This window comes from Salvelinus fontinalis, chromosome 13 (genome assembly GCF_029448725.1).
Source record: "Salvelinus fontinalis isolate EN_2023a chromosome 13, ASM2944872v1, whole genome shotgun sequence".
Taxonomy (NCBI): Eukaryota; Metazoa; Chordata; class Actinopteri; order Salmoniformes; family Salmonidae; genus Salvelinus; species Salvelinus fontinalis.
In genome coordinates this window covers 5,028,237-5,040,437 of record NC_074677.1, presented here as the reverse complement: position 1 = coordinate 5,040,437, position 12,201 = coordinate 5,028,237, and the positions used below count along the sequence as shown (strand labels likewise).

Below are 12,201 nucleotides of genomic sequence, written 5' to 3'. Positions count from 1 at the left end.
AATCAAGATCCCACAAACTAAGGTGGGAAAAAAGGCTGCCTAAGTATGATCCCCAATCAGAGACAACGATAGACAGCTGCCTCTGATTGGGAACCATACCAGGCCAAACAAAGAAATAGGGAAACTAGATTGCCCACCCAAATCACACCCTGACCTAACCAAATAGAGAAATAAAAAGGTTCTCTAAGGTCAGAGCGTGACAACTGGTCATCCCCCTAAACCATCGGACTGAAGACTAAAGCACTTTGTCAGGCTCAGAGTTGTTTCAATGAAGGGTCCATGTAGTCAGCTATTGACCCTACAGCTACTAGATGAGTTATGTGTGTGAGGAGAATATGTCACACTACTTCTTAGTTATACAGTATTCATTATTCTGTTGTGTACTGTATCGTGTGAGGTGTAGAGACACCTGGCTTTTGTTTGTCATCTACATCTTTGATGACGTAGGTTTGATTGAAAACAATGGCATAATAGCTGCCAGATGCACGTGATCATGCTACAGTATCCACCAAGTTCCTATTTAGATCAAACATGTGGGTATCGTTTCATCTTATCAGATAATTAGTTAAGATTTGTGTATGACTTTCATTTGCAACTTCTCATTAACCTGATGAACTTAATGCGCCCCCCAAAAATTCTTCAATATATGTATTTTATTTTTTTTACGATACATTTTCAAAAATGAATGTCCAAATATCAGTAGATTGTAATTAGATGAAGACATGAAACCAGGGACTTTCTTTGCATATGAGCAACAGAAGTGATTTAATGTCATGATGATATCTTAATGTGTAAAGTATACATCCCGGCTGTACAGTACACATTTAGCTCCATCATAAACAGCCATTCCGTTGAAAATGTTTACATGTCATGTCGACAGCGGAATCACGCAAGTCCTGTGTTTAAAGTATCTCAGCCACATATCGCTGCTGTGAGTAGACCAATTAGTCTGCATCAGCCGAAGAGCATAATCCTCAGGATCTATTGAAGTGTACTCGATTTAAATCATTTATACACTGAGGATGTACAAGCCAACATCCAGATCATTAGCTCCAGTTTCAAGCCTACGGGTGTTTCATTATGTTAAACTAATGCAAAAGAGAGTAGGCTGGGAGCTAACGCCACACGGTTCTGCTGGCGTTATTGTTACGGGTTCGGTCTCATATTTTGCACGGTACACTTATTGGCTCTCCACTGTGTGAGATAATCAGAGAGAAATGAGCAGAGAGAACGTGTGTCATCTTTCACAAGAGATTACCAAGGAAGAAAATACATTGCGTGACTCATAGCACAGAAGTCAGGATTGTCTGTTTGCAAATTCCTGCTTTATACCAAGTAACTGAACCAATAATGACTGTTTCAAGTACATTTTTGTTTATTAACGCAGGAGAGTTCAGTAGATTAACTCAGTATAGTTCAGTAGATTAACTCAGTATAGTTCAGTAGATTAACACAGTAGATTAACTCGATAGAGTTCAGTAGATTAACTCAGTAGATTAACTTGGTAGAGTATAGTAGATTAATTTGGTAGAGTATAGTAGATTAACTTGGTAGAGTATAGTAGATTAATTTGGTAGAGTATAGTAGATTAACTTGGTAGAGTATAGTAGATTAACTCAGTAGATTAACTTGGTAGAGTATAGTAGATTAACTCAGTAGATTAACTTGGTAGAGTATAGTAGATTAACTCAGTAGATTAACTTGGTAGAGTATAGTAGATTAACTTGGTAGAGTATAGTAGATTAACTTGGTAGAGTATAGTAGATTAACTTGGTACAGTATAGTAGATTAACTTGGTAGAGTATAGTAGATTAACTTGGTAGAGTATAGTAGATTAACTCAGTAGATTAACTTGGTAGAGTATAGTAGATTAACTTGGTAGAGTATAGTAGATTAACTCAGTAGATTAACTTGGTAGAGTATAGTAGATTAACTTGGTAGAGTATAGTAGATTAACTTGGTACAGTATAGTAGATTAACTTGGTAGAGTATAGTAGATTAACTTGGTAGAGTATAGTAGATTAACTCAGTAGATTAACTTGGTAGAGTATAGTAGATTAACTCAGTAGATTAACTTGGTAGAGTATAGTAGATTAACTCAGTAGATTAACTTGGTAGAGTATAGTAGATTAACTTGGTAGAGTATAGTAGATTAACGCAATAGAGTATAGTAGATTAACTCAGTAGATTAATTTGGTAGAGTATAGTAGATTAACTCAGTAGATTAACTTGGTAGAGTATAGTAGATTAACTCAGTAGATTAACTTGGTAGAGTATAGTAGATTAACTTGGTAGAGTATAGTAGATTAACGCGATAGAGTATAGTAGATTAACTCAGTAGATTAACGTGTGTCGTGTCTTTGACTATGCCAGATTAATTGCTATGACATGCTATTCTATAAAATAATTTCTCCGTAATTAATATTACCTGATTGAACTAATCATGTAAATATTAATTAACTAGAGAGGGACACCACGAAATAATATTTATAGAGCTGTTATCTTCCGAATAAACTCTTAAAGATTTAGTAAGATTTTACATCCATAACAGTCACATTAATCGTCATTTTATTCAGTCTCATCTGAAAGTTGTAAATACTTGATTATCTGCAAGAATCCTGGCTAACAAGTTGAATCAGCAATACAAAATTGGGTTTAATTAATTATTTACTAAATACCTAACTAATCACACAGAATCACACATATGCAATTAAATCATAACTTGATCACAAATTACGTCATACAGAAAAACGTCCCTAGCGGGCGGAATAGATATGACAGCTTGTTACACAAAGGGAAGGGGCTGAGTCCTAGTGAAAGAGCGGGAGACTGGAACATAGGCGAGCTGTGCTATCGTAAATACAGTATTTTATGCATTCTAAATTACCGCCCATTTAGAAAAGGAAAATGCAATAAATATTTACTCTGAGCTGCGCTTCAGTAGGTTGGTGGTAGATGGACCGTGTCGCCAACCCGAGTCCTCTGTCCTTTGGAGAATGTCTCTGGTGCCTTACTGGATACGTTGGAGGAATGTTGTGTGTAGTAGACGGGATACTCAAAATTCCTTCCTAACCTGCGTTTAGCTGTTGCTAACTCAACGGCTAGGAGATATCACTTCTGTAGTGAATACGAGTTCAAAGTTCATACCATTCACAATCAAAGTCCATGCTGATGTTGGCTTAATTCTGTAGTTATTATCTGAACCATTCTGACACCGGACCGTCATCCTGGTGTGCCCGGAACAGAAAGTTATATTCTTGTCAATGGCTTTTATAGTGGAGGGAGAGGGGTGTGTCTGAAAAGTTTATAACCCATGCCTCGTCACAGGGGCGGGCCACTGTGAGCAGAGGAACACTTGTGAAAGTCCAGATCTCTCATTTGGAAGCTAAAATTGCATTTCACCTCTTCACATATAATGTCATATTCAAACATTTGAATTAAACAACAATTCCATGTGAATCCGATATCTCTGACATTTAGACTTTCCACAGTAGAGTTTATGTCATTCTATCATTGATGAGAATGTGTCAGAGGGCAACCGAACTGACATAATATACCTTAAGTACCACCGCATATGTTCAGTTGGTCGGATTACCAGAATATAGTTCATTTCCCCCCACTTCTGATGTTCCCAGAACCTCTATGTTAACCAAGGGGTTTCCTTATGTCACATCAGTTATAGTAGGGAGAAGGAAAAGGGGGAAAGAGGTATTTATGAATGTCATAAACCTACCCACAGGCCAACGTCATGACACGTGGTAGAGTATAGTAGATTAATTTGGTAGAGTATAGTAGATTAACTTGGTAGAGTATAGTAGATTAACTTGGTAGAGTATAGTAGATTAACTTGGTAGAGTATAGTAGATTAACTTGGTAGATTAATTTGTTAGAGTATAGTAGATTAACTTGGTAGAGTATAGTAGATTATCTCGGTAGATTCACTCAGTATAGTTCAGTGGATTAACTCAGTAGAGTTCAATAGAGTCAATGGGTAACTATCACTTGTTGTTGTTGTGTAACTCCCTGTGTTATCCCATGCAGCAAATCATCGATGCAGCCATGCTGAGTTCCACCCTGAGCCGGATGACCAGGACAGGGAGCGGCGGCGAGAATGGACGAGTGGTCGCCCATGACTTCCCCAAAGCGTCACAGACTCTCCCCTGCATGAGCCAGGCCGCGGGCATGTGATGGGGCAGTCCTTCCTCTGCACAGACCCCACCAGAAAAGAGGAAAGGAAAAGAGAGGGGGGGAAAGTGTTGCACTGCGGCTTGACTACTGCCAATAGGATTCACTGACTGCTCACTCTGAAGATAGAAACAACAAACAAAATCACTTTTGTAAAGAGACGGTTTATTTGGATCTTTTCTGCTGCAATAAAGATGGCTGTCTTGGACTTTAATAGATGGCATACTTTTGTGTATCAAAAAAAAAAAAAGACAAGCTCTTCCCCAACAATAGTGACACTTTTTGCACTATGTCAATTCAGTTTTTTCTGTCGACAATTCAGTTTTTCCTGTCTACTACTATCATTAACAGTCATGAACAGCTACAGTGGAGTCTGAAATAATTGAAACCCTTGATAAAGATGAGCAATAATGTATAAAATAAATAATTCAAATACTTAGCTATATTGTATGCAAGAAAAATGATTAGGAAATTATTTTATTTTATACTAATACAATAGCTTGGAGAAAGAGATTTTTTTTTCTCTCAAAAAGGCAAGGGTCAAACCGATTGACACCCCTAAAGATTCTTATAAATAAAGTAGTCAAACATTTAGTATTTGGTCCCATATTCATAGCACATAGTGACTACATTAAGCTTGTGTCTCTACAAACTTGTTGGATGCATTTGCAGTTTGTTTTGGTTGTGTTTCAGATTATTTTGGGCCCAATAGAAATTAATGGTAAATAATGTATTGTGTCATTTTGGTGTCATTTTTTATTATAAATAGGAATAGAAATGTGGATGCTACGATGATTACGGATAATCCTGAATGAATCGTGAATAGTAAAGTTACAGAGGGTCAAAGATCATTCCCCAAAGCCATGAGGTTAGCATGTTTTGGGGGTATGACCTTTTGAGTAAACAATATAGCTCAGCATTTTAATTGTTTATATTATACAGTCATTAATGCTTAGCTGTATCAAGGGTGTCAATCATTTTGCCTTAAACTGAACAGTGATTTTGTTCCTTGTGACACAAAAATTCAAGCATTTCCAATTCCAAACATTTGCCTTTCAACCTATCTATAGGTACATACAGTATGTTGAGTAAAATTACTGATGACTGTTTTCACACATCACATAGGAACGGATGATTTCTGTATTGTTTCTCATATGAGCCACTTTGTCAACGTCACTGCATTGAAATTTCATTCCGACTTACGGATTTCCTCTCTAATATGCCCAACACCTGACATGGAGAATACATTTACATTTTGAAATTACTACAAAACTACACTACATTTTTGTGCAGCTATGACATATTTCCCAACCATTTTCCCTATTGTGTTCCCTTGGCATATAAATATGTTAAACAACCAGTTTGTAGGTCATTACTATTTAGAGGAGTGAGTCATTTAGCAGACTCTCTTATCCAGAGCCACTTACAGTAGTGAGTCGTTTAGCAGACTCTCTTATCCAGAGCCACTTACAGTAGGGAATCATTTAGCAGACTCTCTTATCCAGAGCCACTTACAGTAGTGAATCATTTAGCAGACTCTCTTATCCAGAGCCACTAGAGTAGTGAGTCATTTAGCAGACTCTCTTATCCAGAGCCACTTACAGTAGTGAGTCGTTTAGCAGACTCTCTTATCCAGAGCCACTTACAGTAGTGAATCATTTAGCAGACACTCTTATCCAGAGCCACTACAGTAGTGAGTCGTTTAGCAGACTCTCTTATCCAGAGCCACTTACAGTAGGGAATCATTTAGCAGACTCTCTTATCCAGAGCCACTACAGTAGTGAGTCGTTTAGCAGACTCTCTTATCCAGAGCCACTTACAGTAGTGAATCATTTAGCAGACTCTCTTATCCAGAGCCACTTACAGTAGTGAATCATTTAGCAGACTCTCTTATCCAGAGCCACTACAGTAGTGAGTCGTTTAGCAGACTCTCTTATCCAGAGCCACTTACAGTAGTGAATCATTTAGCAGACTCTCTTATCCAGAGCCACTACAGTAGTGAGTCGTTTAGCAGACTCTCTTATCCAGAGCCACTACAGTAGTGAGTCATTTAGCAGACTCTCTTATCCAGAGCCACTTACAGTAGTGAATCATTTAGCAGACTCTCTTATCCAGAGCCACTACAGTAGTGAGTCGTTTAGCAGACTCTCTTATCCAGAGCCACTACAGCAGTGAATCATTTAGCAGACGTTCTTATCCAGAGATACTACAGTAGTGAGTCATTTAGCAGACACTCGTATCCTTACAGTAGTGAGTGAATTTTTGTACTTTTTTTCATACTGGTCCGCAGTGGGAATCGAACCCACAACCCTGGCGTTGCAAGCGCCATGGTCTACCAACTGAGGATTTAAAGGATTTAACAGAGTACAGATAGAACAGACAATATAATTTCTACCTGCTGTTTCATTCCGCATGTTTCCATTAATAGTTCAGAGTTGAAGTATGAGCCATTGATAAAGATAGGATGTTCCAATGCGCTGGTAAGTAGATGGCAGTAGAATATCTAGTGGTATAAAATCTTTGACATTTTTATTTTTGTATTTTTTATTTAACCTTTATTTAACTAGGCAAGTTAAGAACAAATTCTCATTTACAATGACGGCCTACCAAAAGGCAAAAGGCCTCCTGCGGGGAAGGGGGCTGGGATTGAAAAATACATAAAAATATAGAACATGAATGAGATGACTAATCGAGTGGCTTTAGCGTTGAAAATGAGATGGTATGAGAGGATGACGCAATTAGCCCACAAATTAGGGTGTGCCATTTTCATTTTACTCTACTAATCCACTGATGTTTCAGGCTTGTTAACCTACATTGATGTTTCAGGTTCAGGCTTGTTAACCTACCAATGACCTAACCTACATCACCTAACCTAAGCTTACCTACCTTCATGTGGACATGTGGATGGTGTTTTTGAAAACAAAAAAAGGCATATGATTTTAGACAACTGTACAATTTCACAACTTTTTGGATCTACAGTACAAAGACCGTACAAGCACAAGAAGACTCTTAAAATGGACGCTGCACGGTCGTATTTGTACTGTGAGGGACAGCATCTCATGGTCCGTTGAGCAGCCATCCATAGTATGTCACTATCCCATCACCCAATATGTTACTGTACGACTCAGAGGGTCATCGTCTTCTCTTCATTTTCTCCCTATTTGTCATCCTCTTTGGCATAGCACATCAAAAGTGTCACACAACTAAAACTTTTTTTTTTTTTGTACTGTACCTTAATCAATTTGTTTAAAAATAATAATAATAATATCCACATTTGTACGGTAAGAAATGTAATGTAAGACACCCTGATGATGTTGATCAGGTTCAGCCAGTTTTGTTCAAAGCTATTCTCAGTCCAATAGATTTTGTGCATATATAGTGAGATTACATTTATATTGTCCTTTTAAACAATACTTTGATCTGGCACTACTTTGTTTAATTTACTTCTCAAAATGCAAGAGAAAATCTACCTTATGTCTTTGTGTTCACCTCTGTCTCAAGAGATAGCTTTTAGAAAAAGACTAATGCAAAAATTTGGATTTCAATAGGTGAGGAGAGAACTTTGTTGAGTAACAGTGCTCTCAATAAATTCTAAACTTTTGTAACCACATGCCCTGGTTCTCTTTTCTCATTATTCAGCGCTCCGCTTGGTCTGGAGAGAATAGGATGGTGAGGCTAAGAAGTGAAAATAGTCCTGGGGAGATGGAGAGACAGAGAGAAAGAGAGGCTCCTCTTGTGTTTATTTCTACAGTGTCATTAAATCCGTGAACTGAAGACGGGTAATTGTTTGAAGATTGCCTTTTAGAACGTTCACAAAACATGTCCTGATGGAGTCTCTTGAATTGGAGTTGTCAAGTGGATCCATTACTTCGTAGAGTAAAACTTTGTCTTGACTCTCTCTCCTCATTTCCCCTCCTTTGATTTCCGCATGTATGAGCCACTTTACAATTCCCACCAGGTGGGTTAACCCTATTGGCGTGATGCATAGAGTGTTTGCCTAGGTATTCATCCCTGCCCCCCCCCCCCCCCCCCTTCACTACAATAGATATAGTATCCTCATGGTCTTCCTCTCACACGCTGTGAGTCTTCCTGTTGAACCAGAGTGGGGTAGGGACCAAAGGGTTAGTTGAACCAACCCTCGTTTCTAGGAAACCATAAACAAAAATAATCATTAGACCAAATATTTAGCAAGAGGTCATAATTTTATGGAGTCTCTGTGAAGGAAGAAACCACATGGTAAAAAGTGGTAAGCAAGTTAGGTCACAAAAAAAACTGATTTTCACCAGGTCAAATGAATTGATTGTGTTAGAGGTTTCATGATGCTTGTATCTAAACCAAAGTAGATCATTTTAAGATTGTTTTATACATCAGTTGGGGTCTTTATAAGCTGCAATATGATGTCCTAAATCTAGCAGGTCCTAAACCTAGCCTTGGGGTAAATTGAGCCAATGACCATGAGGTAAGTTGAGTCACCATACCCCATACAAATGACGATTACATTTCTTCAGTTTTATGCATAGTATACGTAGTACTTTTGCAATGTGTCATGCATAAAACCTCAATATAGTGTATTTTCATTGTTACAGAGCAGACATCATGGCCGTGTATACAAACATAAAACAAGCAGGGGTCTAGTCCCCCTTGAGGTTCTTCAGAGAGAAGCCAAGGAAGTGAGAGAAGGGAAGAAGTCCATTTGAACAGCAGCAAGAGATGAACAAATAGACTGAATGACACTGAAGAGGTACATGAACAAAAAAGACTATTAACATGTGCCTGTGTGAAAGAGGCTATGATAGAGTAGCAGAGACACACCAGGTCTTATATGATGACATGGAGTCTCAGCTTGATAAAGAGAGGCTATGATAGAGTAGCAGAGACACACCAGGTCTCATATGATGACATGGAGTCTCAGCTTGATAAAGAGAGCCTATGATGGAGTAGCAGAGACACACCAGGTCTCATATGATGACATGGAGTCTCAGCTTGATAAAGAGAGGCTATGATAGAGTAGCAGAGACACACCAGGTCTCATATGATGACATGGAGTCTCAGCTTGATAAAGAGAGGCTATGATAGAGTAGCAGAGACACACCAGGTCTTATATGATGACATGGAGTCTCAGCTTGATAAAGAGAGGCTATGATAGAGTAGCAGAGACACACCAGGTCTTATATGATGACATGGAGTCTCAGCTTGATAAAGAGAGCCTATGATAGAGTAGCAGAGACACACCAGGTCTCATATGATGACATGGAGTCTCAGCTTGATAAAGAGAGGCTATGATAGAGTAGCAGAGACACACCAGGTCTCATATGATGACATGGAGTCTCAGCTTGATAAAGAGAGGCTATGATAGAGTAGCAGAGACACACCAGGTCTTATATGATGACATGGAGTCTCAGCTTGATAAAGAGAGGCTATGATAGAGTAGCAGAGACACACCAGGTCTTATATGATGACATGGAGTCTCAGCTTGATAAAGAGAGCCTATGATAGAGTAGCAGAGACACACCAGGTCTCATATGATGACATGGAGTCTCAGCTTGATAAAGAGAGGCTATGATAGAGTAGCAGAGACACACCAGGTCTCATATGATGACATGGAGTCTCAGCTTGATAAAGAGAGGCTATGATAGAGTAGCAGAGACACACCAGGTCTTATATGATGACATGGTGTGAGCTTGATAAACATATCAAGAATTTTGCAGACCAGTTTCATGGGATTAGTAGCCTTTAATGCAAAGAACTTGCCTAGGAATTGGCACGTCGAAAACAACAACCTTGTCCCAGAAAACTGGTAAAGAAATGGAAAGGTAAGTGATATTTAACAGAGAAATCTACACTGAGTGTACAAAACATTAAGGACACCTTCCTAATATTGAGTTGCATCCCTCCAAGGAGGCTTCCAAGAGACTACTTTTTCTTTAGACAAGCTATGTTTTCACAAATCTTATGTTTACATGAATTCTGATTATTTCCATGGATACACAACATCCTGAAATGTATTTAAATATATTTGTTAGAAAGAATACTAGATTTCCCTTGACGTAGGGATGCTGAACGTAAAAAAATAAATTACCCCCTTCTTCCCCGTTGTTCACAATAAATACAAAACACAGGAAATATCCTGAGGGATTCTTTTGGTTTTAAAAGGAGAGAAAAGGGTTCAGAGTCACAATGCAATCTCAGGGCTACCTAGAACCTAGACGGGTTCTTCAGCTGTCCCCATGGGAGAACCCTTTGAGGAACATGTTTTGGTTCCAGGTAGAACCCTTTTGGGTTCCATGAAGGACCCTTTCCACAGAGGGTTCTACATTGGACCCAAAAGGGTTCCACATGGAACCAAAAAGGGTTCTCCCTGGAACCAAAAGGGATTCTGCTATGGGGATAGCCGAAGAGCCCCGTTTGGCAGTGTCACGCTGGTATGAATGATTCAGGAGACAGACGCAGGAAATGCGTAATAGGGTTTTTTATTCAGCCCAAATTACGGCGTGCCATGTAAAGGCACGGGGACGAAGACCAAACAAACACGTACATAAAACACAGGATTGGAACCCAAACAAAAGAGTGAGGAGTAAATAAATACACACGCACACAATGATTAACACACGGGACGAGACCCATAATCATCTGCACAAGTCACAATGGCACGAATGCCCAAAACACAGCACAGGTACTCACACGCACCAACGGACATTGTAACAATAATAGACAAGACCACGGAAATCAAAGGGCACATATATACAGTACACATACTAATCCGTGGGAATAGGGGACAGGTGTGCGTGATAAAAGTTCCGGAAGGATCCGTGACAGGCAGGCTGTTTTAGAATTTCTCTCTCAGTGTTCGTTTCTTTCTGCTCTGTTTTCTGTGTGAGGGTTCTTACTCTTGAAACAAAATAAATAAACAAAATTGCCATATGCCTCGAAAATCGTTGACCTTTGTTCTTTGTTTTGTGAACTGTTGGGCATCATAGAGCGTAACACACCATTAATCACTGCACTGGCATCAGGAGGAGAGACACTAAAAAGGAGCTGGCAATTAGTTGAGAAGCCCCTAATTATGAGTTATCGGCTCATTACATTACATAGTTACCTCATTAAAAGTCTTGTAGTGTCACAGGGCTAAGTCACTGGTTCAATCTGCTCTTGGTACTTAAATATTTTAATTAGATTGTCTGCTGATTTAGATTGTATTATTATCACGAGTTCTCTATTGAGTGAGGATGTTACTTCATTCCTTGGTTCATTAGTGAAATCATCACCATTTATAGTGTCTAAAAAGTAGTCTCTCTGGGGCGGCAGGTAGCCTAGTGGTTAGAGTGTAGAGGGGGCAGGTAGCCTAGTGGTTAGAGTGTAGGGGGGGCAGGTAGCCTAGTGGTTAGAGTGTAGAGGCGGCAGGTAGCCTAGTGGTTAGAGTGTAGGGGGGGCAGGTAGCCTAGTGGTTAGAATGTAGGGGCGGCAGGTAGCCTAGTAGTTAGAGCGTTGGGGGGGCAGGTAGCCTAGTGGTTAGATTGTAGGGGGGGCAGGTAGCCTAGTGGTTAGAGGGGGGAGGCAGGTAGCCTAGTGGTTAGATTGTAGGGGGGGCAGGTAGCCTAGTGGTTAGATTGTAGGGGGGGCAGGTAGCCTAGTGGTTAGAGCGTAGGGGGGGCAGGTAGGCTAGTGGTTAGATTGTAGGGGGGGCAGGTAGCCTAGTGGTTAGATTGTAGGGGGGGCAGGTAGCCTAGTGGTTAGAGCGTAGGGGGGGCAGGTAGGCTAGTGGTTAGAGCATAGGGGGGGGCAGGTAGCCTAGTGGTTAGAGTGTAGGGGGAGCAGGTAGCCTAGTGGTTAGAGTGTAGGGGTGGTAGGTAGCCTAGTGGTTAGATTGTAGAGGCAGTAGGTAACCTAGTGGTGAGAGTGTAGAGGCAGTAGGTAACCTAGTGGTTAGAGTGTAGGGGTGGTAGGTAGCCTAGTGGTTAGAGTGTAGAGGCAGTAGGTAACCTAGTGGTTAGAGTGTAGAGGCAGTAGGTAACCTAG

The 12,201-nt window shown here is 39.9% G+C and overlaps 1 protein-coding gene across 2 annotated transcripts in view; it reads left to right on the top strand.

The window, feature by feature from the left end:
* Positions 1-7,795, top strand: part of LOC129867970 (glutamate receptor 1-like) — a 113,624-nt gene extending 105,829 nt beyond the window's left edge. For both annotated transcript variants that reach the window (XM_055941495.1, XM_055941494.1), the window contains exon 16: positions 4,042-7,795. In XM_055941495.1, the coding sequence (XP_055797470.1) occupies positions 4,042-4,188 (147 nt within the window). In that variant the 3' untranslated portion in view covers positions 4,189-7,795. The remainder of the gene's footprint in view (positions 1-4,041) is intronic.
* The last annotated feature ends 4,406 nt before the right edge of the window (positions 7,796-12,201 follow it).